Source organism: Athalia rosae, chromosome 1 (genome assembly GCF_917208135.1).
Source record: "Athalia rosae chromosome 1, iyAthRosa1.1, whole genome shotgun sequence".
In the NCBI taxonomy this organism is placed as follows: Eukaryota; Metazoa; Arthropoda; class Insecta; order Hymenoptera; family Athaliidae; genus Athalia; species Athalia rosae.
Genome location: NC_064026.1, coordinates 6484247 through 6509609, shown reverse-complemented (window position 1 = coordinate 6509609; position 25363 = coordinate 6484247). Strand labels below are relative to the sequence as shown.

At 37.1% G+C, this 25363-nt stretch overlaps 4 protein-coding genes across 7 annotated transcripts; 2 read left to right on the top strand and 2 right to left on the bottom strand.

The window, feature by feature from the left end:
* The first annotated feature begins 2777 nt into the window (after positions 1-2777).
* On the top strand, positions 2778-5507 carry LOC105688546 (serine/threonine/tyrosine-interacting protein-like). Of its 2 annotated transcripts, none has more exons than XM_012404973.3 (5): positions 2778-3150; positions 3727-3828; positions 3939-4090; positions 4162-4350; positions 4621-5507. In XM_012404973.3, exons 1-5 carry the CDS (start codon positions 3112-3114, stop codon positions 4829-4831), a joined length of 693 nt encoding a protein of 230 aa, XP_012260396.1. In that variant the 5' UTR covers positions 2778-3111; the 3' UTR covers positions 4832-5507. The 2 variants fall into 2 exon arrangements, with proteins under 2 accessions (XP_012260396.1, XP_012260384.2); XM_012404961.3 differs by lacking the exon at positions 2778-3150 and adding an exon at positions 3289-3469.
* Positions 5508-5700: 193 nt separating this feature from the next.
* On the bottom strand, positions 5701-7140 carry LOC105688562 (NPC intracellular cholesterol transporter 2 homolog a-like). The gene is made up of 4 exons (XM_012404992.3): positions 6693-7140; positions 6428-6541; positions 6065-6246; positions 5701-5907 (listed from the first exon to the last, which is right to left on the bottom strand). The coding sequence occupies exons 1-4, from the start codon at positions 6763-6765 to the stop codon at positions 5824-5826; spliced, it is 453 nt and encodes a 150-aa protein (XP_012260415.2). The 5' UTR covers positions 6766-7140; the 3' UTR covers positions 5701-5823.
* Positions 7141-7453: 313 nt separating this feature from the next.
* On the top strand, positions 7454-8873 carry LOC105688573 (protein transport protein Sec61 subunit gamma). The gene is made up of 4 exons (XM_012405003.3): positions 7454-7606; positions 7826-7934; positions 8417-8519; positions 8697-8873. Exons 2-4 carry the CDS (start codon positions 7841-7843, stop codon positions 8704-8706), a joined length of 207 nt encoding a protein of 68 aa, XP_012260426.1. The 5' UTR covers positions 7454-7606; positions 7826-7840; the 3' UTR covers positions 8707-8873.
* An 84-nt stretch (positions 8874-8957) lies between these two features.
* On the bottom strand, positions 8958-25349 carry LOC105688537 (activating transcription factor 3). 3 transcript variants are annotated; one of them, XM_048660059.1, is made up of 4 exons: positions 25204-25349; positions 12970-13230; positions 12335-12480; positions 8958-12223 (listed from the first exon to the last, which is right to left on the bottom strand). In XM_048660059.1, exons 2-4 carry the CDS (start codon positions 13208-13210, stop codon positions 11783-11785), a joined length of 828 nt encoding a protein of 275 aa, XP_048516016.1. In that variant the 5' UTR covers positions 13211-13230; positions 25204-25349; the 3' UTR covers positions 8958-11782. The 3 variants fall into 3 exon arrangements, with proteins under 3 accessions (XP_048516016.1, XP_012260367.1, XP_012260375.1); XM_012404944.3 differs by lacking the exon at positions 25204-25349 and adding an exon at positions 24678-24796; XM_012404952.3 differs by lacking the exon at positions 25204-25349 and adding an exon at positions 24106-24644.
* Between the last annotated feature and the right edge of the window lie 14 nt (positions 25350-25363).

Sequence of the window (25363 nt, the reverse complement as noted above, 5' to 3'; positions counted from 1 at the left end):
GATCGGGTAGATATTGGAAATGCTCGGAATTGGAAATTTATGATTGTAATTATGTAAGTATACTCCACGGGAATACATGGAAGCGCTTACGAACTCTTGCAAAACGTCGAAAGTGTAATACGCGATGGTATTATTTAGTAATAAACTTTAATGTTAATTATGCATGAATTATAGGAACGCCGGAAACCGCTCGGAACGATGACGTTGCACGCGGTACAGAGCTAGAGTCGAAAGTAGCCATGGTACGCCCTCGGAAAATTAATGATCCTCCCGCCAGATCAGTCAGAATTATTACTAAGATGAAGTGGCCGTGAATGAATTGGCCACTTCATCTTCATTCCTGCCCATAAAAATGACGGGATCCATTCCCGTACTCCCTCGATATTATTTGTTCTCCGGTGAAATTAAGATGTACAATTAATTCAATTTTTGAGCCGGGATAAAAAATTTCTATGTTTATCCTCAAATCTAGAAGGTGAGAGGCAGGACAAATGTAAATCGAGTAATTATCCAGTATTTATTTGACTCGGATCAAACGAGGTTGCGATTAGCTGGTTTGTTAGTTGGGTTCTGAGACCATGTGCTCCAGTTTAGAATCCAAGGATGGAGATTGCGCGACTCCTGAAGTGAGTCCCCTGAGGCAATACGGATTCCCATACCTGCGAGCCAAGCCGTTACTAAAGTCTAGAAAGTACTGAAATCTCGTCTACACTCTATAACTTCAGAGTTTTACGATTCAACTCCACGCCTCTTACTTCTTCAAGTAAATTCAAATGATTATTTGCAATCAAAACCCACGTTTTATAATTAAATCCTGCGAAAATTCTTGTACGTATTCGTATTAAGCCGTTACGCGCTAATTTTGTATTTCGATATCGGGTAATCGAATTTTCAGGAAGTCGAACGTCGCTCCAATAATAACGGAAGGCGCGAAATTCGGAAGTACAAAGCGTCGTCATAATATCACCTGCACGGTAACCAAGCGACGGTGAGTCAATGTTCGCGGTCGATAAGTACCCACATTATAATAAAATTACCCGATCACTCTAGAGTCCATCGACGGAACCTCCAGAACAGGGCATAAGCTTGGTCCTTGCAGAATGTTTTCAGCGTTTTTGACACGCGAATCAGCGGTCGCTGAAGAACTAGACAAAGATGTTAACGATCTGCGTGAAAAACTACTGCTCATATAAAATTAATGGATCAAAAGAAAAAAAACGGATTTCCAGAATTTTTCAGGAAACCGATAAAATCAATCCTATTCAAATATGGAATCGATCCTGTTTTATGTTCATTTCGAATAAATATCATAGATATTGTTGAGTAGCCCCGCGGGCATGGCATTGACATGTAGTAGAAAAAACTACAAGCACACCCGCAGCGTAATAAGCATGACTTTTTTTCAGCCCCCTTCATAGGTCACAGTTGAATTTATTATACGTCCTGCGAAGTGAACAAATGCAGTTCTAGCTAGGTGAAAAATGTCCCCACCTACAAGCGTACCCATAAGATATAATATAAAGATCACTTCAGTTCAGGCCACTGAGCCTCTGGCTGCACTATCACTCCATCGATTTTTATTACTGATAATTGTACAGCAGCGCTTGAACGATAAGATAATTCGTTGGATTCTAAACGCTACTTTTTGATTACATCTACTTACTTCATCCTTCTCATTGGCCGAAAACAGAATTGACATTTTTTTTCTCTTCCAATTTCCGAAGAAGCAAATTTTTTTAGTAATGATTTCAGACACGAAGAGTCTGATGATATGATGCTGGAGAAATTTGTATCCTGATTTTGTGCGATTCTTGGTTAAAGCCGAGGATCGTTAACTCACGGAAGTGGGTTGCAAGCATTGTATTTATCATAACACAGAAATGCATTAGACTGTAACAGAGAGAGTTGAAATACTTCCTTACACAAGACGAAAATGAGGGGCTAGGAAAATGAAAAATCGGTTCAAGGCATCAAATCCTTGGAAATGTTGTGCGAATGAATATTTACAAAGTTTCGTAAGGAGCATTTCCATCATACGATGTGATGCAAAAATTATTCGATTAGCCCTGGAAATATATTCATCCAAACCGTTGTGAAATATAAGTTTTAACCGATCTTTTTTATCAGATGTCATAACAATTTTACAACAGCTTAGACGAATTGCATCAGTTACACTGTGCAGTAGTATTATTTTCTCGCAAAATGCACAGCAAAAACACGATGAATTTATAAATGATTCCGCCGCTGTCTGCCTAACCGGCTTCCTCTGCGCACTTTCGATAGCTTTGAACGGCCTATAATCGATCATTACAGGTACCGCGGAGAGTAGAGAGTTATTCAATCTCTATATTCCATGTATAGACTTAAAAAATTAATTATACTAGATAAATATCCGGCGAAAATGAAGATTTCCAGGCCGAAAATTGAAAGATGGCCAAGATAAACAAATTGATAGCTTTTGGTTCAATATTTTTTTCTTTTGTACAAGTGCTTATGATTTTCAACAATGTTTTCAACTAACAATGTTAGAATATTGATCTTTTGGATGACATTTTTTGTAATAGCGCAAATTTGCCTATAAATTAGAGTCAATCTTTGTACGGCATTGCATGGTAGTACTGGTGCATACACAGGAGCTCATACGCTTTACCGCCGACTTGATTACGGCAAAACTAGTTTGCAAATAATTGTCAGGATGACGCTACCTAAGCGCTAACTCCTGCTAAGAGGATCCCTACTTTCTCCTGCAACAATACGTGGCGCCCTCGATCAGAATATCTGAAAGTTTTTAAACAAAATTAAACTAAACAAACAATCCAAATTTACCTCTATGAATCTTGTATGCGCTTCCAAACTTCCGTTGCTTCGAAGTTATTCAATTCCTCGGAAATTCTGTTTCTTACATTTCTGGTGCCGATAGCAGGCATCTAAATTTCTGAATAAATTATTTGTTGGATTGACGAATTGCTGATACATACAACATGTAGAACAGTATTGCAAATGGCTGACAGCTCCGGAAAATTTCACCCCGATTCGCGATCCTTTCGGACCTGTGTTTCACACCAACAAAATAAATTACTGGACACATGTTCGTGAACATAGTTTACCGGTATGTTGTCCGTAGATAACAACGGCCTCGTGTACAATGAGGTGAGTATAATTTTTTAACCCTTTGAAGGTTTGTTTACAAAAATCATGTAACAGACATCATCGAACAATCCTTTCAACCACAAATTCCTCTCTTATCGACAACGATTTATATTACATCACCATCAGGACCCGCGTGCTATATTCACGCTCCCCTAAAGCATGAACAGAAACTCAAACAGCACCTCTTTTCATAGTTTGCGTTGACATCTAATTGAATTGCACCTACGATGATATGTTTCCATATTTCTCTTCCGATACTTCAATAGTAGAAATCAAATCTACTGTCATGTCATATACAAAAGCCCGTGGATTAAACCTTGTACGTCACATTTTTATACAACTAATTTTAGATTATTTTTGGTAATAAGTACCTCCAAATCAGCCTCACAAGAATGTAACATATGTCTCACATTGATAGAGGATTTTGGCTGCTACAGTTATATCATTGAGTATCTACTCTTCACAGTTGTACCGCCAACGCACTTCAGGTTTTGACGCACATTTGAAATTATACAGCACTTGTTCATTGGCGCACTTTTTTAGTGAGTAATATGATGCTTATGCATTTTGTTACAGGAAGGAGCTGGCGAAAATGACCACGACGAATACCCCCAGCTTCCAACGGAGTCACTGGAGGGTACAGAAGTATGGACATATACCATGCGTCGGAGTATGCAGGTGAGCGTAGACTGCATTGAATCCTGTAAGATTTTGATGAGGAGTATTTTCACTGAATACATGCACTAAAAGTATATTAATTCTTGAGTTCTATGTTGTTATACTTTCAGGAGGTGATTCCAGGTCTTTATCTCGGACCATATAGCTCTGCCAGTAGAGCAAAATTAGAAACTCTATTGGAACGTGGTATAACGCACATTGTTTGTGTACGACAAGATATAGAAGCACATTTCATCAGGCCAAATTTTCCAGATAGATTTCAGTGAGCGCAACTCTGCTATCATAGTTCATTACACATTCGTCACAATGTATAATTTTTCACTTGACTTGCAGATACCTTGTACTGGACATAGCTGATACAGTTACTGAAAATATAATACAACATTTTCAAAAAGTAAAAACCTTCATCGACGATGCACTAGATTCTGGTGGTCGTGTCTTGGTACATGGGAATGCAGGTATATCTAGATCTGCAGCATTAGTGTTAGCTTATGTCATGGAGACATATGGATTGACACAGCGGTAAGTCTTCAATATTATGACTGGGCAGATACACAGTACGTGTCTTAGATGCATCATTTTCTATAGAACAATAGTGAATTGAAAACTATTGTAAAATTAGATGATAATCAACTGTATGAATCACGAAAACTAATAATCGGAAAAATTTCAATTTCAATTTGTATTCAACTTTTCTGCAGAGAAAAGACTTACCTTATTTATTGTATTGGTAAATGTGGTTACAATGGTTGTACATCCGCTTTCCAATAACAATGACAATCTATGTTACAGGAAAGCATATGAGATAGTACAACAGAGAAGATTTTGTATTATTCCTAACGAAGGATTTATGGCACAGTTGAGAGAGTATGAGCCAATTTACCAGGCACAGAAAACCCTAAGACATGGTCAGCAAAGTTCAGCTAGACAGCGAAGTAAACGTACGATTCACCAGATAGACTCTGAACGAACAGATGAACGACCTGATGCAATGGATAATTGACGCTACCTTATATAAGTATCAAAATTACGTCAAGACTTGATTCAAACTAGGGATACAAATAAGTAAATAATCCTCACCTCACTGGTTCGCCAAACACCATCTAGGGCAAAATGCAGCATACTCCACCGATGGAGCATAGGAATTCCAAGAACAGCATTTGATCAGATTTTGAAATCTTACATAGACCAATAACGGGAGAGGTCTTATTTGTAAACCATTGAGCCAACATATGCCGCGAATAGCTCCTATGGAATTTGGACTTCCAGATAAAAATTTACGCCATAAAGTTGAGATGATTAAGTGATTGACTCCGTTGCTATAAAATATACCAGCTGTTGCCTCTGAGTGTAGCGTGTATATCCTGACGAATACTCTCTGCTCTATAGTTTATCTAAATGTATAAAATAGATGGTTAGTACCATTAGTACATTGCGTTGAAATTAAAAAAACCCAATCCTGTTGCAGCAAAAATTTTCTGCAATCTTTGCAATACTTAAGTTTTCGTCGACAGTTAAATGTGAAAACGTCTATTTGGGAAAACGAATCTAACACACTGACACTTCTTTCTCAACATAAGTACCTTTGACACTCCTGGTTTTTATTCATTAATTGATTAGGTTTGTTTCTAGATGCTGTTATTAATGTATAAGAGAAATACATATAATATTTTCAAGTTTTTATGCTTACATTCTACCTTTACGCCAAAGTTTTCCCCAGCACATTATGTTGATGAATCATGAAGATATATTTATTTCAAGTTCCCGTCGTTCAGGACGATAATAATATTGGATGCAAGCCACATCCTGTAGCAGTTTCCGCACACAACCACTGCCATATTACAATAGGCAGTACAACGCAAATCGCGATCATTTGTTGAAAGTACATTTATTTTCAAAACTTCACGCATACATTTCAGTTGTTTTTTTTTCGAGAATAAAAATATGTGAATATAAAAATATCACCCAATCTGTTGAACGCATTTCTTGAAAATATCAACGTATTTTTGCCGGCAGTTCAAAACATACAATATCATTTCCATTTTCATCCTGGAGTTCCCACTTCACAGTAAGGGACACCTGTAATAAATAACACAACTTTCATTAGCCTCGGTCCACCTTATGACAAGAAACATTCATTGCTTAAGTCAGAAAGACATGTATTAAATAACAAGAATGAACAGAATTAATATTCATATTACTTGAGTCTTGATACAAATGATGGTTTTTAACATACCGCAGGGTATTTAGTATGTACTGGAAATGTAGACTTGTAATGGTATTGTCCTTCCTTGTTAAGAGGGCAAGATAGCCCAGAATTCGGATCAGTGCATGCATCGGGATGCGGCACAGGAAACCGGATAGGCACAACAAGTATAGTGCCATGCACAACTGTTTTCACGTCCACAACATTTTCAGCTAAATATTATATACTTAGCAGTTACTATTGACAAATACTGTAGAATTGGATGATCAAAGAATTTTACAAAAAAAAATTATTATATGCAAAGAAGACAATCAGTGACTGAAGAGTGGCTTCTGAATTCGATTTTAATTGAAGATTTTTTTAATATGAAATGATAGAAGAATAAAAACCTACTTGTTTGAAAATCAATCTCCATAGATACATTTGTTCCTCTATGCAATACGCATACATTGTTCAAATCATCACAGCCTGAAATTAAAATACGGCTGTAACTTCCAGCCGGGGAACCTGTAATGATAAACAGATATTATCATAAAATTCTTTTTGATAAAGTAGTGAAATGACGAAAAATTATGGTTCCTTTCATGCTATATCCTCGGAAAATAAACATTGTAACTGGAGAACCGATAACAGGCTTGTGTGAAAATTATATACATACCACAATTACTAATTCTGAAACCATTGGATAAGGATGACAGACTCAACAGAGCTAAGACAATAATTGAAAACATGTTGACAGTTCGAGATGCTAAGGGGAACTGAAAAATCGTTCAACTGTCCTAGGTATAAGTCACAAGCTGAGAATTTAATATATGATATCACCAGCTTTCCTTATCTACCAATTACAAGAAGTACAACGACAACGAACAAGCTGTACAACGGTCAAATGACTTTCAACTAATCATGGTCGAGCCAAGCAGTGAATCCTGATTATTTACATCACAATCAATCGAATGCGCATGTGTCACTTTCCTAACAATGAGACCCTTGAACTTGAATAATATTCAAATCCAGTTAGTTTTTATCAAATTAGAGTCCCTATCAACGCTAACGATAAGACGACCAAACCAATGAGGACGAGTATTTGCCGGTTATCCAGGTACTTCTGAAAATTTGTCAACAAAAAACTTAACTCCATCTAGCAGAGTGAGGATAAGGTTACTCTGAAATCAGCTGATGCCTACAATTGCCTACAAGTTTACCGGCTTTAGGTATGATTAAGTACCAAACAGAAAAATGCTGCTGTCGAAATTTAGAATCGACAGAAATGAATTAATTATTGTATCGCCGACCTACCAAAAGCGCTATAAAGTTGAATTCTGAAATTATGTGGTTGAATGAAGGAACAAAAAAGGGAACAAAAATAAAGGGTTGTTACGTGGTTTGTTGGATCACCACTTTGTGGGGTGGAACTGATGTACTTCCGCTTCTGTGCAAGAGTAGTGTCACGTCAATTCAACCGGAAATTACGTACTGTCCTACGTTGTCCACGTAGCTGGTAAAATTAGTGTCAGCGCTGAGTTTTACTCATTTGTACGGTAGTTTTGAAAGGAACTTCGCACCGGGAACAACGTGAGTGAACTAAAAAAATAATATCATGGGTTATTTTTTATTATGTTATTCGAATTCCTGTACCTAAATACTACGTATAGGACTTACTTAGAGGGATAACCTTAAATTTGAATAATATATCTTTTACAAACCTCTGTACAAATAATGTTTATTCCATATGCGTGAGTATTGGATGACAAATTTCTAACTCTCGAACATTGATGTTCCCATTAATTATAGGAAACTCTATTGAGAATGGATCAAGTTACAAAATTAGTCGAACCTGGCCGGCAATTTGCCAAAGACAGCATCCGTCTTGTCAAAAGATGCACAAAACCAGACCGCAAAGGTAAGTCATACATATCTTGTAATGGTGAGGTCCCATTCAACACCTCTGATTCTGCTGCCTGTCAAATAAATTTTAGACCTTCAACATAAACCATATAAGCCAGAATTAATGTCAACTCCTGTTAAGCTCTCAACTATTGTCACACAAGATATGATTCAAAGTCAACACTGCACTTATTGTATTTCAGGATATCTGACATTAACTAACACCCGAACAATTTCATTCAAATTCTTCATTGCTAGCACAACTATAATCCAAAAAAACATTGAATTCTGATAAACCCAAAACACTGCGTTTGTTATCAATTTGCGTATTAGCTTATTAAAATCAAATCTCTTAATCCTCTCAGTAAAAAAATTTCTTGGTGCTTGAATTGCTTGCTTGTATTTTACATACCGTTTGACCAAAGTTTGCAAATAATTGCCCCAAAATATATCAATAAGAGTGTATTTGAAGATTTCAAGGTCTCATTTGTTCCACAGAGTTCCAAAAGATAGCGATTGCTACTGCCATTGGATTCTGTATTATGGGTTTCATCGGTTTCTTTGTGAAACTAATCCACATTCCCATCAACAATATCATAGTGTGAGTATTGTTACATGAGTAACTATTTTCAAAACACAAAAAATTTTAGCAAATTACTTTGGCTTCACATAAAAAGCATTACCGTTTCTGAAATGTTATCAGAAATTTCAAATTCAAAATGACAATAACGTTAATTTGAATATAAAATGATTACATTTTCCCTTATTTTTGTTACAGAGGCTCATAAGGCTAGGAGACAATTGTACGTTCTAATTTTTAAGGTCCGTTAAAATTAATTTCCTCTCCCTGCGCTCTTTAATTTATATCAACAACAAATTGTGGTTGAAATATAGTATGTGATGATGAATGTGTGAAAATGAATTTTGTAATAAAATGAATTGTAAAAAGCTGTAATTCTCGGATGGTCTATTCTCCCTTCCCAAAGTAACCACAGTGATACTAGATGATTAATTTAGGGAAAAAAAGAAGACACAAATAAATATTTTAGGCACTTTTATAGTTTCATTCAAAGAGTGGAGTCATCTTCAGGTATACAATAATAAAATTTCACAAGTCATTTTTCCGACAAGTTAACAATTTTCATTTGTTAGTCTTATTTCATTTATATACCTTTGTTTGATCCGTGGAAAAATGACTATTGTATGGGAAACCATAGCCAGGTACTGAGTATAGAAGGATATCAATATCAATACAGCCAAATTATTCGATCATTGAAATTAAAAACTGGTATTATTACAAATGTTTATTTAAAAAAAATATATTCCTTAAGAACTAGTACGCATAGGCGTCTTACGCTGGCAGTATGCATTGAACAAATATATCTTATGGAAGATTCTGTTTTATTCTTCAATCATTATATGCTATCGAGTCAAACGAAAGTTGTATAGGTTTTTTTTTAGAGTAGATACGATATTTAAAGCTATAAAGCATTTTCACAAATTAGAAAAAAAAAATTAATAAATAAACAAAAAAAGATTTATGAGACTCGTTGACATTTGTGGACATTTCCATGCAGGAAAATATCTTTGCATACAAATAGTTTTTGAATCTCTTCTGCTGAGGTAGCGCAACGTCACTTTCGAAGTGGAAAATCGAGAAGAATAAAATAGTACACAATTTTTTACATATTTCGAAACGGCGAAAAAATGTCGAAAAATAAGTTTTGAAAATTTAGACCTCAGACCTTAAGCGTTTCTTGTTTTTTGTTTCGTTAGTTTCTTTTCTTCAAAGCATTACGCTATCGTGACATAATTAACTCAAGTTAATTACGCGAATGCTCAATAATTGTCATTATTTGAAGTGTGTTTGTAACTCGCAACTAATTTTGATGTTCGTTATCATAAAATACATGCGTAATAAAATAGGTAAGACTACGCAGAAATATACACAAAGACAAGAAAAAAAAACTTCTGTCCGAATACGCGTTCATATATTGATATTATATACCAATGCATCAATAAATATATAACAGATATATAATAAAATAAGTTGAGAGATGCAAACGCACTCTGAAAGGGTAACTACTACCCACGGTAATAATGAGGTATGTCGTTAGGCACGTGGTTCTCTTAACAATTAATCAAATCGTTAAATGTTCATTAATTATCAACAGATTATAAAATATTTGTATGCATAATTATTAAATAATAATATAATAATTATAATTATAATAAGTATCTCTTGAACGGCGAACAGCGTTTCAACAATAATAATCAATGTCAACAAATTTTCATACACTGTGGTATACTTCAATAAGCTTCGTCAGTTAGAATCAAGAAGTCATGTGATTTCGCGGATGACTTTTCTTCGCCCAAAGTTCAGCATATAATAAGAACGACAATTCACTTAGAAATTCTCTGTCCTACTAATTATATACTGCAATTTCAAAGATGCGCGAATATCCTTGTGCAAATGATAGTTAAAACCTATTTAAATATAATCTTGATGGCGTGTGGATGCAAATACACATGCGAACCGGTTTACCACGTGAAAAAAGCAAAAATTAACATAAAAAAAAACCTCTGTACGTTTGTAGAAATGCATTTTTTAGATACTTAAATACTTCAGGCATCGCCTAAGCACGATAAAAACGGTTTAAACAATATTTTCGGCAGCGTACGTCACCTCATGAAATAAAATCACCGATGTGACGACGACGACTTTTGTAGCTAAGACGACTAGAGCTCACTCACCGATAATGGCGACAATTCAACAGAAGCGAGATTTTAATGTATACTTTCAAAGTAGAAAACATTTCATCGTTACTTCTATCAACTGCGCTACTAAAGTCTACAGTATATCTATCGTATAGTGACACGTAAGTATTTAGTAGCCGAAATTAAACACCTTTACATAACATAAAAAAAAAAAAAAAAATTATTTGACACGTTTCTAAAGTGATTATTGTGTAATCTAGATATGGTTCGTACATACGAGGCTTTTTAGGATCAAGATAATTGAGATTTCTATGTTGAGTACACGTTGCACCGTTTGTTTGGTTTGTAATATATTATTCAATTTCAAATAATAAAAAAATGACAGATTTAATATTCGCACATCTAAAAAACGCATTTCCTTACTTACTATATCAAAGCTTTAAGAATGTCACAGTAGAGTTACTACAAAGGAATGTTTTACAGTTTCTTGCACATTTTCTTTTCCTTTTTTTTTTGTTTTTGTATCTTTTTTGTTAATTTTTTTTGTGTTCGTTCTAAAGAAACAAATGATTTACAAATTTACGCAATATGGTAGAAAAAAATGAAGAAAAAAAACCTCGAACGAATTTCGCATTGAAAAATATTTTTTAAATCTTAGAATTAAATGTAAAGCTAAGAGTATAACAGAAAGAGTGCTGGCTGTCGAATTGATCAGATTGAAAATTTGAGCAGTAGAGAACGTCGAGCGTAAATATGCGGCTTTCTTCGAGATTTGAACATATTAACTTGATTTTCGATCACCATGTTACTTTTGATGTAAAGAACGTAGTGCAACGATCTAGTACCCAAAATCGTACCTAAAGAATTGCATATACATTTATATGATACGTATAATGAATCGTTTTGGAAAGAGTATAAAAACTGCACTCTTCAACGAACCACTTAATCTTATCGTTGAAAAAATCTGTGATTTGCGATAAAGATTTTGATGAAAAGAGTTTAGATCGCACAAAACGTGTAACAAAATTTTAAAGCGAAGTAAGTGAAGACATATATTGTATACTTGCTCATTGCTCAATATTAGTATCAGTATGAACTCAACACTCTTTCCAAGGTACATGGAATACCGTAGATTATACTCCTGGACTAAACCGCACAACCGGCATCCGATGTTGGTATATATGGACTATTTTGCCGGTAAAAATCTTGTCCAGGATTGTCGAATCCTTCGACTTTAACAGGGTAGTCCGTAGTGCAATTCTGCGATTGATTCAAGGCAGATTGCGAGAAGTTATCTTGGTAACTCGGCAAAGGTAAAGGTTCTGCAAATTGTTGGAAAGAACTTTCGCTACCACTACCTTGTTTCAGACAGGTCGGACTGTGAACGCTGAGCATTTCCATTAACCGACGCCTCTGAGTCTCCAGTTCTTGAATTTGCGATTTAAGGTCGTGGTTCTGCGTCTCCAAAATTTCCGATTCCTGAACTAGGATCACAGTTTTTTCACGCTTTTTTAGCCGACACTTCGTTGCCGCTATTTTATTTCTCTCCCGCCGTCTTCTACGCCTTTCTTCGTCCTCTGGCGTCAGCTGAAGATACAGAAATAGAACACAAACGTAGGATTAGAAATAGGATTGTTCAATTTTCATCTTTTTTCTTCTCCTATTTGTTTTATTATAACAAGACGATGTAACACTCACTCCACCACCACCTCGACCGCTTGTACTGCTTCCCTCGTCATCCTCCTCGTCATCCGCGCTACCGTCTATTTCCTTCCTAGATTTTTTTTTACCTTCATCTCCACTTCCGTTTGCCCGCCTTTTCGTTTGTAACGTCAACTTCAGGCCTGAGATAATAAAAAAAAAATAAATAAATAATCCAGTGAAAAATAAATAAATAAATATAGTTTATATACGACGCTGCAGGGTCGCAAATATTATTTGTTTATACATTCACACATATCAAGGCGTCTATTGGACTGTTCAATTAGAGTCTAAAATACATGGGATAGGGATAATCGCAGTATTTTTTGAATAATCTAAAGAAAAACCGACGTCCACACGCCCCGATAAAAACGAGAAAGTACAGTCGATCGAAGCAGAAGTACACATTTCCGCTATTTCCGTTGTCAATCGCTATACAAATAATATTATGTACGTACAGATAACATCTGTGTACCCACCTTTAAAGACTGACGTTACTCGTTAGTATGAATGTAACAGATGTAGATATGCATAGCGCAGCGCAACTGACAATTCACAATTCGAAGTTGTCACTTTAGGAGAAAAGGTGGTAGGTATGTGGTTGCTAGTCGATAGGTGATGATGTGCTGTACCTTCTTTTATGAGTTGGCTACACGTGTGCTGGACGCTTGGAGGGCTGGGTTCACCGCTGCTGGTAGAATCCGCCCTTTCCCTATTTCGCTCGTGTGCGGGATAACCCTCGAAAGGATTGGTCATGGCGATTAGAGAATTTAAAATTTCTGGCGTCCTCGGTGTGACCTCGGCTGCCGCTACGCCTAGCAGACCCGCAGCTGCGCCGGGACTCGGGTTCACGTTTACGTTCAAATTGTACATTTTGACTGCTCACATTTAATCTGAAAGAATTTTTGAAGAAATTAGATCTTCGGTCCGAACACTCGACTTTTAAAATCGTTGGATTTCACAACTATTTTAGTCGATTTTTGTCCTTCTCTGTACGCCTAGATGCGAAAGTGGAGTGTTCGTGGCAAGGGTTTATCAATTTCATGGTTCAACTTCTTCGCGTTATTTCCAAGAGTCGAAAAATTGCGCATCATCGAACGTTATCTAGTCGCTGTATGCACAGCGATTTACATATGTATAAGTTGTACATACGGCATAGGATTATACATACAATGTGAAGAGACGGTGCCAGTACAAGAGAATCGGACTGGCTGATAGCTGTCGCAAAAGCGGCTCGAAAGAGCGAGGAATGGCGAGGCAAATCGCACGAGTATACGTTTCTCTATGTGATCTGGTATATACACAGCCGTGTCTGCCAGCTAGTCTGTCTGAACCCGCACGGGTATCTCAAGGACAAAGTGTCTATAAATTTGCATTTTTGTGCATATTTTATATATGCTATCCAGCTACGCCGCTGGACTGAACGCTAATGATACTATACGATCGCGTGCGAGGAGTGTTCTAAAAAAAATTGAGGGTATGAAATCTGTACCGGCGAATAAAAAAATAGAGCGACATGAGTTACATCGGGATATTTGATTATTACATTCAAATGAACTGGGAACATATCTCTAATCGTATTCCTGTTTGCCAGAGCCCGGAGTTCGCACCTAATTGCATTTCGTTTAGCACATCCGACCGACGATGTCGAAGAGAAAAAAATTCAATAAAATTTGGCACGTACGAAACGATGGCCGTCGAATAAAATATTAAACGAAGATCGTGTATCATTTGTACATTTGCATTTATTAATATACACATAAAAGAATAGATGAAAAAATGAAAGGATGAAAGAGACGATACTTTTTGGCGCCCGAACGAATATTATTGACGCACGTAACTCATCATACGTCAAAAAACGATCATGTACGCTACGTCAAAGAGACGACGACGATGTGGTTAAAATTTTCAAACGCTGCAGCAGTCAGCTAGACATTTATTTATGTTTACGAGTGCTATCTGTCAATCCGTTCTGCCATCGAGGGATCGACTTATTCCAACAGCTTATATCCATACGACTACGCCCGCGCCGTGACCAACTAAATAAATATATAAAGTAATAATAAATATTGAAACCTCGGTTTCATATGACAACCTTTCATTAGCACCCGCGCACGTAGAGAGGGGGCGATTGCGATGTATAAAAAAAAAAAAACAAACTAATCATCCACACAATAATTGCGTATACCTATACACGTACACTGTATAATATCGACTTATATTACCCTCCATCTCCGTTAGACGAACGATAAAGGAGAAGATTAATCAATGATATGTTATTACGACCGACGACGATTAGCTTGCGACTACTTTCTTTCAATCTATCCTCAGAGCAAATAAACTGAGCTACAATATATGATTATGCTTGTGAATGATACATTTAATCCTTTCGTATCCAACTGGGTGATACGACGTTGATCATATAGTAATAAATGAGTTAAAATTCTTACATTTATACCGCTACGCTTAGATAAGAAATTCATTGTTAGAAACGATTCTCGTAGTCGTTTTCCTGGTCCAAATGAGAGAAGAAATGGATTTTCGTTCTCGCGATGAATGAAAATAATCGGCCGTTTTTATAGACAAAGATTCTCGCTCCGCCGATCGCTTTTTTATGCGACAATATCAATCCACCGACTCCATCGAAAGTTATAAATATAGCAGCTTCTCAGATTAGCGGTGAAAGAGAAGAGAAAAAAAAGGACGTCGGTCAATTGATGCGTTGAGAATGAAGCGTCAATTTCAATTTTCTGTTCCAACGACTGACCATAACTGACCAATTCCCCTAAATGGACGTGGCAAAAAAATACAACACGAGTAGGTTACCACGGTGTGTTAGGAGGAGGTATACCGGGTAGTAAATAAATTCAGAGTTATACCGGTGGCCCAGAAAAGTAAGCCGATGAATGATTCCTATCGTGTCGCGCCCATTTGAAAATGTACGAGATGTATATGTACGAGGATTCTTTCGTCGCCGATTACTCGCGAGGCGTTAAAAATATGAGTACATAAAGTTGATTGAGAAAAAAACTGAATAAAATAGAGAAAAAAAAATAAATAAATAAAACTAGCGATGTGTTTCGTAAATCAGAATATCGTTTGGTATACGTTACGAGTATAAAAAATATGTGGGTAGACAGAAGCGATGTCAAGCGTGTGTGAGAAGAAAAATAGCGGAGCTTTGTCGCCTTGGTAAAGGAACGGTTTCGTAACAAGATTATCAACCTTATTCCGTATATTCTAGCCAAAGGGCCTTCTGACTGTGCGCACAGCTGCAAATTCGTATTTACAGCTTATACTTCTCCACATTATAATAACGAACAACCGAGTAGCATTTGCTCGTAACATTTACCAACACGCCGATCAATTTATACACATCGACGTAACAAAGGGCCTTGCTTCTGGTATGTACGAGTATATATACCTAGTGACCTATTTACAAACGTGGGCTACACGTTCATGTAAACCCAAAGTATAACCCAAGAGGCTATAAAGCAATGCGTCCGGGGTGATGAGTTTGAACAAACTCTTGGTTTGTTCAAAAAGTCTCACTCTGATAATTTTCACGAAATTCATCGATCATTTTTAGATTTATACCAAACCGCAGATTCATCGTCTTATCACAATCAAAGGCATTTCAAAACGAATCGCAATAATCAATACTTAAATGAACGAATCGGTACGGAAATGAGGAGTTTGTGAAATAGGTATTCAACTGAAAATTTGTAAATGAAGTTTTCCGGCGAAAGCAATAAATTATAATATTTGTTGGGAAGAGACAGAAGAAAAAAGAAATTACAAGAATAGATTGATGGTACCTGCCAGTTGTCTGACAATAAGATAACAGGCGTGTAAATATACTGGCAATAGATAAAATAAGTAAGCCATTATGTCGGAGGTGAAGTTGAAGATTTCGTTCGGAGTGGAAGTATCGAGTTAGCTTTTCAACGTATACCGCTGCGTTTGTTCGTATCCATCGTTAGCTGCAGGCCGTGAAGATTATAAATAGGAATCGTTTGATTTTGACGTATAGCTCAGACGGGCTTCGGTATTTGATGTATCGTTATACTAGAATACGATGCCCATACTATACAGTGGGTATATTCAAACTAGAAAATTTTAATTACGCAACTTCTCTCTCTCTCGTGACCGTTAAAACTCGACGTATCCAAAATAAATATATCGAGCTTAAATAATTCTCTCTCAATGCAAAAAAGCACCATTCGTGCTTTCACCCGATGTTTTCTTTTCATCTCAAAATGATCCGAACAAACAATCGATCTTCACGATTTAAAAATAACAGTCACCTCCAAGTGAGTTGGAAAAAAAAAGTAATGTGAAAATGACAAAGAGGATAAACTACATAAATAGACGTATAATAAAAGGCAGGAATCAATTAAATACGTTTCAACCGATTGATTACCAAAATAAATTCTGCACCGCTGCAGCGATCGATTATTAATTGGAATTGAAAGGTTTTTGAAAATGTATTCCGAAGGTCACAAGTTCGCAGCAATGTATAATGTCTGTACCTTGTGAATATATGTACGTATAGGTATGTTTTAGACCTTGTTGTTGTTATTCTCCATATAGTCTGCGCATAGGTACAACTTTAATTCTTTATAGCTTTAATAAACTAACGAGCATCTACTTTGATCTTGACGTTGCAAAAACTTACAAGGATGACCGATCGACGGCAGTAGGCGCATCTTTTAAAAGAGAGAGAAAAAAAAAGTGAACGTTTCCTGTTGATTAATATCTCATACAGATGAGTATACTATTTTACACATACGTATGCACGCGCATACCTACCATATTAATATCCACGAATTGCACAATTTCATATTCACTATACGAGCGAAAGAACCTATTTCCAATTATCATTGTTATTATACTTCGATTTTATTTTATTATTTTCTTATTTCTTTCGATATCTTTTTTACTTTCGCGTTAACGAAATTTCTGGCAATCTATCTTCGCGGGGTGTATAAAATAAAACTACCGTAACGCCGGGACCTTACGTAACCGACGCTGACCAAGGGACCATCTGGCACGAAAATTTTTATCGTGCCTTTTTGGTTTCTGGCTCTCCCAACGCATTGGCATAATTTTGTTACGGAGAATCTGAAATATCTGTCAACTAGCCTCAAATTCTTTGTAGTAAACTAGAGTCTTCGTTTTTATCTTCCACGTAACTAACAATAGCCTCGCATAGCGTTCGAGATTCCTCTCGTAGTTTCTCGGACATAAAAAAATTATTTTTACAGTCATGAGGTTCGATTTTTATACACGTTTTGAAATCGCTAACTCAAACCCGACGACGTTCCAAAGAGAGAAAAAAAAACTGCGCGGTCCAGAATAGAGCAGGGGAAATAAGTAAAAAAGGAATAAAAAAAGGCTCGGAAACAAAGGGCGTATAAGGAAGAGCTGGAAGAAAAAAAAAAAGAAATTTCCTACCGAAACAATTGTAGAATAAGTGATGTGAAGTTAGGAGGGTTAAAAAAAAATATATATCCGCTATGGATCGATGTAAAAAAATTTAAAACGACATAAGATATAGCAGAATGATAGGCGGATAATGTTCCCGCTCTCATTACACTCTCTAATTGTACAAATTCGATTAAAACAAGTATAAAAAACCACCGAGCAGGTATAACAATACAACGATCTAGCCGTAGATTAGCCGATTTCCATATAGGTATGTATATCAGGTATCAAAAGTCGTATACGCGTACAAGAATACATGCACATTTTCAACATTCTGTGTTTGGTGTTCGTAAAATTTATGTTTCCTGTCCGCACAATGCGCGCTTTACGTGCGAACAACCGGCAGCTCTTGCATGGGCATTCTACGTATATGTATAGATACGTACGTGCATGTAACGCAACATATACATGCAAAATTTATTATACAACATACGCATATATATATATATATATATATGTTATACGCATATCAAACATGTACAGGGTACGCACTATATGTTCAATACGTTCTCGTATGTACTCGTATCGATGTACCGGGGAGGACAACTTGGCATTTGAAAGTACATACATATCTACGCTATTATAATACACATAAATACACCAATGTAATGTACGTACATGTATTATTCACATGTAGTTATATTCTCTGCTCATAGCATACGTATGCTATATGTATTTTTGCGAGCGGAGCCGCGGCGCTGCTTTTCGCGAGGTTTTCAAGCCAAGGCGGTCATGTCGCGCGTTTTAATTCCCCGCATCCCGCAACAGCACAATTTACAATCAGTCAGCGACTTACCCGCGTAGACGGGGGATCCTTATTCTTGCCTTATTCTCTTTACGATTCGGATATTAAAACGTTTCGTAGCCTTCGCCTTAGCCAACAACAACGCTCGGGTTTGAGAGTCTTTAGCTTTCGCGGCTAATTCACCTTTAAACTATACAATCTTGTTACAATCCATAGAAAAGTCGGGGATTTCTTTGAGCTTGTTAGACTGAAACGATATAAAGTGTAGCGACCCTTCACGTGTACCTATGTAGACAGAAACTATATGTATATCTAGCACATAAAAGAATAGAAATATGTATACATATAATATATATATATTCATTATTCATATACGCTCGGTGCGCAATTAGCCTGGAACTATAATGGTATATACTTTTTATCTGTATTAAGAGCACCGTGCACGTGTGGTGTATGGTATGTAAATAGATTCGTGTATACTTGAAGGTGTAATGTACTTCACAGCGCGCTTATGATACCGGAGCGAGAGGAGCTGGTATATTTTATCACGAAAACTCATGAAATTTAATGAAGATTAATACACCGACCCGCATCTCTTTTGGTCACGAGCCTATATAATACGGGCGTATATACTATACGTAGGTATATTGAGCAGTGTATACCCACACACGCGTATGTCGGTCTACCCGGTGACGAGAAATTATTTATCGTTACATCAAATGATATCCTACCTCGTCTTCGAGGTACAAGAACCAGAATTTTGAAGCACGAATTTCTCTGCTTTCGATACGGTTGATTGTTCTGCATGATTCCAACGGGTATTCGAATTTGTTCGGGACATTGCGTGACACCTTTGTCGCACGATCGATGAACGAGTACAGAGTGAAAATGAAAATGGGTGAATAAATAAAGTCGTACTTTTTTTATTTTTACGATCGTTGCCTACTTTCTGCAAGTGTACACGAACATCCTAGTGTTGAAAAGAGACCACACGAGGGTTTGGAAGAGTGCCACAGCACGCGAGGCTCACTATAAAATACTTAGGGATCGATTGATCTCTCCTAACGCCGATAATTGATTTCTAAACGCTTTTTCTGAGACACCCGTTGCGTGCAGGGATAACCCCGCGGTAAACGATAAGTCACGTAAAAATAACAATGGGGACTTCGGATCGAGCGGAGCGGGACAGCTTCAGCATATATAGGTTTGGTTACAGTTTAAAAGTAATTGCAGTGCAGTGCTTAAATTTGACTCCGAGGTTCGTTCTCTCCAATTACTTTGCGCGCTCCGATGCTGCCGTTGCTGCTGCTAGTCTAAATATGCGGGTGTTCCATTCACTACTCCGGGCAAGAGTTGTAGATTCACGAATTGTTTGAAGAAAAAAAAAATTTCATCCAAAGTCGTACACGATTTACGAAAAAAAACGCAACGGGACAGGCTCAATTATACGTGTAAATATAAATACGAGTATACCGCAGGTTTTTTTAATTCAAGCAGGTGTAATATAATAATTCATTACGCGCATATGCGCAGAAATAATTAAGGAAAAAAGAGCAATTAAGTAATTTCAAGTTTGTCGATTTTTGTTCATTTATAAACCTAATTAGGCGAAGCTGCAGCACATGGCAGACGCATTAACGGTTGAGTTTTTTTTATTTCTTCTTCTTTTTCAACCGCACACCCCAGTTTAGTATTACCTATTTGATCGGTAAGAGTGTCGGGTTAATGTACGTACACGCGGATTTTTTGAATATTTTTTCGTTGCCCGTTAAATTCAATATAACGCATCGAAGATTTTCCAACGCGTTGACGAGACACCTGCTATTATGTGCTACATGAATAGTGGCGAGAAGTGTATTTTCGCAGCTTCTATTTTCGCCTGATCTCAAGCGACTTCTTTTCCCCCCGTTCTCTCTGTATTTTGACGAAATATACTTAAAACTGAAAACTATAAAATACGGGCGACGCGAACTCCACCAACGATAATCGCGCTTTGATATTTATCGCATCGCCCGAAACAAAAAAATTAAAGGAAAAAAGTTCTACTTCTTTATTTTTCACGTGTAAAGTTGCAGTCGAAAAACGTCGAACGCGATTTTTTTGAATTCGTTGTTGTCGTAATCCGCGTCGAAAGTAAGTAGTTTTTTGGAAGAATATAAATTTTTCATCAGTCGAAAACAGACGTGGTTCCGACTTCGGCCATCTTAAAGTCAAATCTCTTTATTACGACCGGATGATTCAAGTGAAAATATGAGATTATTGCCTTGACTGAACTCCCGCGCGCGAACGTCTGCTTAGGAAATTATCAGGACGTCCGCGTCGTAAGTTCGCAAGCGATGCGACGAAAGAACGGATGGGCTGGGTCCGCGAGTGTTTCAAGAGATGTTCGTTTATATAAAAAATTGTAAACGAATCCACGTTGTATTTTTATTTTTTTTTTTTTTTTCTCTCTCTAATTCGGCAGATTCGTTAAATTCTGCCACTCCTCAAAGACGTGATTTATAATTGAAAATTCATTTTCTTCAACATAATACGGAATTTCACGAGCATCCCACTCCCTCTAACAATCGTCCGTCGGGTTATTATATTAGCCGCCTCTCCGGACCTACTATAATATACAACTTCTCGTTTCAATGCCATACGAACACGAGACCGCCTTCGCGGTCAAAAAATCAGTTCTAGATAAAGAAACAGGCGTAGAAGAAGGTAGTCAGACAGGCAGTAGTCTGCCAAGTATCGGGCTAAAGGTAGGCAGGTAAACGAGTCCCACACCCGTCGAAATTTATCCTCGGTTTTCGCGTGTATCTCGAAAACGCGAATAATCATGAGATATTGTATACTTCGACATTTATTTTATTCCTGAAATTTACTTTTCATTTTTCAAGCGAAATATCTACATTCAACTTTTGCGAAGCGCACGGCGGGTTCTTTTCCTGTGCGCGCGGATCGTTTAATCAGAGGAAGCGGTTTTACGTACGCCAGCATCTAATGAGAACATGTCGCTTGATGAAAGATTAGGATAATCTTTAGGGTACAACAAGAATCGCACCAAGCGTGCGTTGAATATCGTATTATCATATACCGTGTACGTCCATGCGACGCGCCAAGTGACATATGTATACCATTGCAGCGTATATAGTCCCCCATTTAATATAAAACGCATATAACGTATTACACGTACAATACCAACCTACCTATACGCGACCCGGGTAAAACGAGAATATGCAATAAGATAAAATTAAAATGAAATTCTTCTCCATATATGTATTATGTGTGGCGTATATATAACGTGTGAGGAGCACATACCATGAAAATTCTCTTGCGGGAGACAATTGACCAAGTTTTATTTAACGCACATCTCCCTGTACCATCGTGTACTTTGAATACGTACGTATATATGTACATATAATACCCACGTAGGTTGATATACATACGTACGTAACATATACATGGGTATAATGGGATGTGAGTTTCAACTTTATGGTTGGAACTTATATTCGATGGCGCGTGAGCTTGAGACGACGCGTAGGAATTTGCGATGCCCTGAGCTTGTTATGTATGTACCGGCTTATGTACATACTCGTCATGTACTGTATACATACACCCATACGTATGGGGCGCAGCAGCAACGAGCTCTTACGTAGAATGCATGTGGAGGTTTCGTTCCTTCCATGGGACGCGGAGAGAATTACGAAACGCTGTTTCAGCTCATACCCATACGCGTGCAGAGCTCGCGATAGAGCTAGGTGTAGGAAAAAAGTAGACGAAAAAAAGAGCAAAAAGTATAGAAAAAATGAAGAAAATGTAGTGAGTATGTACGCGGCTATTAATAGAGAAAAACGAGGATACTTATTTTCATGGCTATAGTCTCGTACGGGTAGGTGTAAAATAGGTAAATTATATCTGCCGCTCATTCTGCAGCCAGGGTAATGAGCCGGCAATTATTATGTTTTCTACAAATGTACGGTAACTACATACGTGAAACATCATTACAAAGTAATGATAATCAGATAATGTGAGGTAACAGTAATACACGCTCGCATGTACTACACACGTATGTGAAGAGAACTGGAAAATATACATAATTATTATGCGTGCGTATACATAAGAGATAAGATAAAAAAAGAGTAATGAAAAATAAAAAGTGATAAAATATAAACTTGAATAAAAGGAGAAAAATTATTTTGATCGTGAATTATGAATCGTGTCGCTTGGGGTCCTTGAAACCGAAAAACGGTGAAATCAATCCAGCTCCTAATTATTATCGACTCTAAACATTCGAAATTCACATTGCTGACTTTGGCGGAGCACCAAACTTCTGCACTGATGTAATCTCGTGGCTTTTCGTATTATCTAACAACGAGGGACGACCATTAAATAGCTAAAGTAGTACATGTTATTTTTCAATAACACAAAAATCGAGTTGAAGTATTTTTTTGCATTCGCGAGATACGAATCAAATGAAAAATATCAGATTATATCTGATACAACGTACGGTGTACGGGTTTTTTCATTTTTATTTTTCAAGTACGTACATACGATTCGAGTTTCGACTGCCAGTTGCAGATAACAAATTTGTTCCGATCTTTTGGTTCTGTTTTTGAGCAACAACAGTTAAAGTTTCGGTATATCTTTCAGTTTAACGAAAAATTACTTTTTGTTTTTTCTCTCGATATTTCGGTCAATGGCGAGAACTTAACAATTTTACAGCGGTGCAATTACGGGTCGAAAAAAAAAGTTGGATAAACAATAACGAGGAACGGAGGTGACCTTCGTATAGGTATCAGCATGTGTCGTAAACTCATGCACTAATCATACTTTGAACTTTTAAAAGCGTTTTTACGAACATGTGATGTAGTTTGCAAATTGCAGGGAATAAAATGTAAAATAACGATAAGACGTTATTTATTGTTTCAAGAATTCGAAATGAACAAAAAATAGGTGTACGATAATTAGTGAGATTACGAATTTGATATGGACGAACTTTTTATATTTTTTTCCGAACATCGTCGAAGCCGCTTAATGTCCACATCGATTATTCATGCGAATTGATCTATTTTGAAAAATAATAGAAAAAAAACGTCATTATTGCAAATGCATTCGGATTCGAAACGAGAATCCATCAAATATTATCCGTGTTGCGAGAGTCAGTAATATAGATGCAGTAGGTATCTCATAAATATTAATCAAAATAAGATAATTGACAAACGCTGATTGGTTCCCGGCCAATAGAAGAACTTCGAAGCCGCCATTTGCCATGTTTGAATTCGATCGAACTAGATTTTTATAATTGCAATCGAATGAATTCTAATACTTTTATACTATTCGCAGAATATAAAACGAGAGCAAAAATAACTATTATCATTTATAGCACGTGTCGTCAGGTTGATTTGATTATCCAATAGTTATTCCAAAGTCGCGATAGCTGTTCAAATTTTCATTGAGCGATTTTACTTGCGCTCAATGCAACGAACAACGGTGACAAACTCAAAATTTTATTGATTCGTTTTATTTTTTATAAGCATAAAATTCGTACCCGGATATAAAAGTTGCTGGAACACAACTGGCTTTGCTAACAAATCCCCGGCATCGTGTGACTTCCTCCAAATAATAAAATAATGTACTTTTATAAATATAAATTTATCTGCATTTTATATCCATGTGCAGATAAACGTATATGTTAATGAATATGTAACAGTCACAGTAGTAGTATAACCCACAAAATACTAAATTCAAAATTTCAACTGAACACTGTAAATAATTTTTAATCAGTTCAGCGCGTCGTTCGAACGTTCAAAACTGGCACTGTGATAAAGGTACCAAAATGTCACCCCTGTGCGTATCAGTAGACATATAAAATTGAGATATTGGAGAAAAATAGAGAAAACACTAGGATTAAAATTGCGGCACTATAAAGTGTTGCAGGTGGTGCATACGTGGATCGTATAAAAATCTCCGTGGAATTTGCGATCTGTTCTATCTGTGTTGTCGCATATCAACCCCGGTATTATCCGTAACATGCGTATAAGCGTTTATTATGACAGTTTTAAAAAAAAGCATGTTCATTGACACGCGCGTCGAAAAGCATGCTGTAGGTTCGAATCCTACCTTCAAGCTAACTTCAAGGTATCGAACGACCACCTTAGGCCTTCTCCGGTCGGCTGCCGGCGCACGACTGTAAAGTATTCGCGGCTGCGACCGGCCTAGATATATACAAGCTATTTTTAGCACTTGCCGTCACTATCCGACCTCCTGATTGGACGGAGATGACGTCTTCGGATTCTCCGATTGGCCAGCCAAGATTATAGAGGGAATTGAAGCTGGGTGCGACTCGCGGACGCGACATTTGTTGACATGAAACTGTCAGGGAATTCGCGATCGGTCTGTTATTCTTTTTTGTTAGATTTTTTAATTTTTTTTTCTTCTCTCTTCTACTACTAACTTGCAGCGCACGGTACTTCTGCTGTTGCACTGCTGCATCTCGTGTGGTCAAGGTATTAAATACTGCCGCATGTAAAATAATCGCCATTCTCTATTTTATGCAACGGACGCTAATCCTGACACCCCCCTGTATATGGCTTACAGGTATACATATATACCGGTATTACAATGTGGGCACGATGTAATATAATACCTAAAGGATCTTCAAACTTCGCCTGTCGTCATCGCTTATGGCCCTGGGCTGCTGCTGCTGCTGCTGCTGCTGCTGTTGCAGAGTGCAATACAGTTCTCGGTTCCAACTTTTCAACCCATTCGAGTCAGCAGAGAATGGCAACGGAGGATCGCCCGCGCCT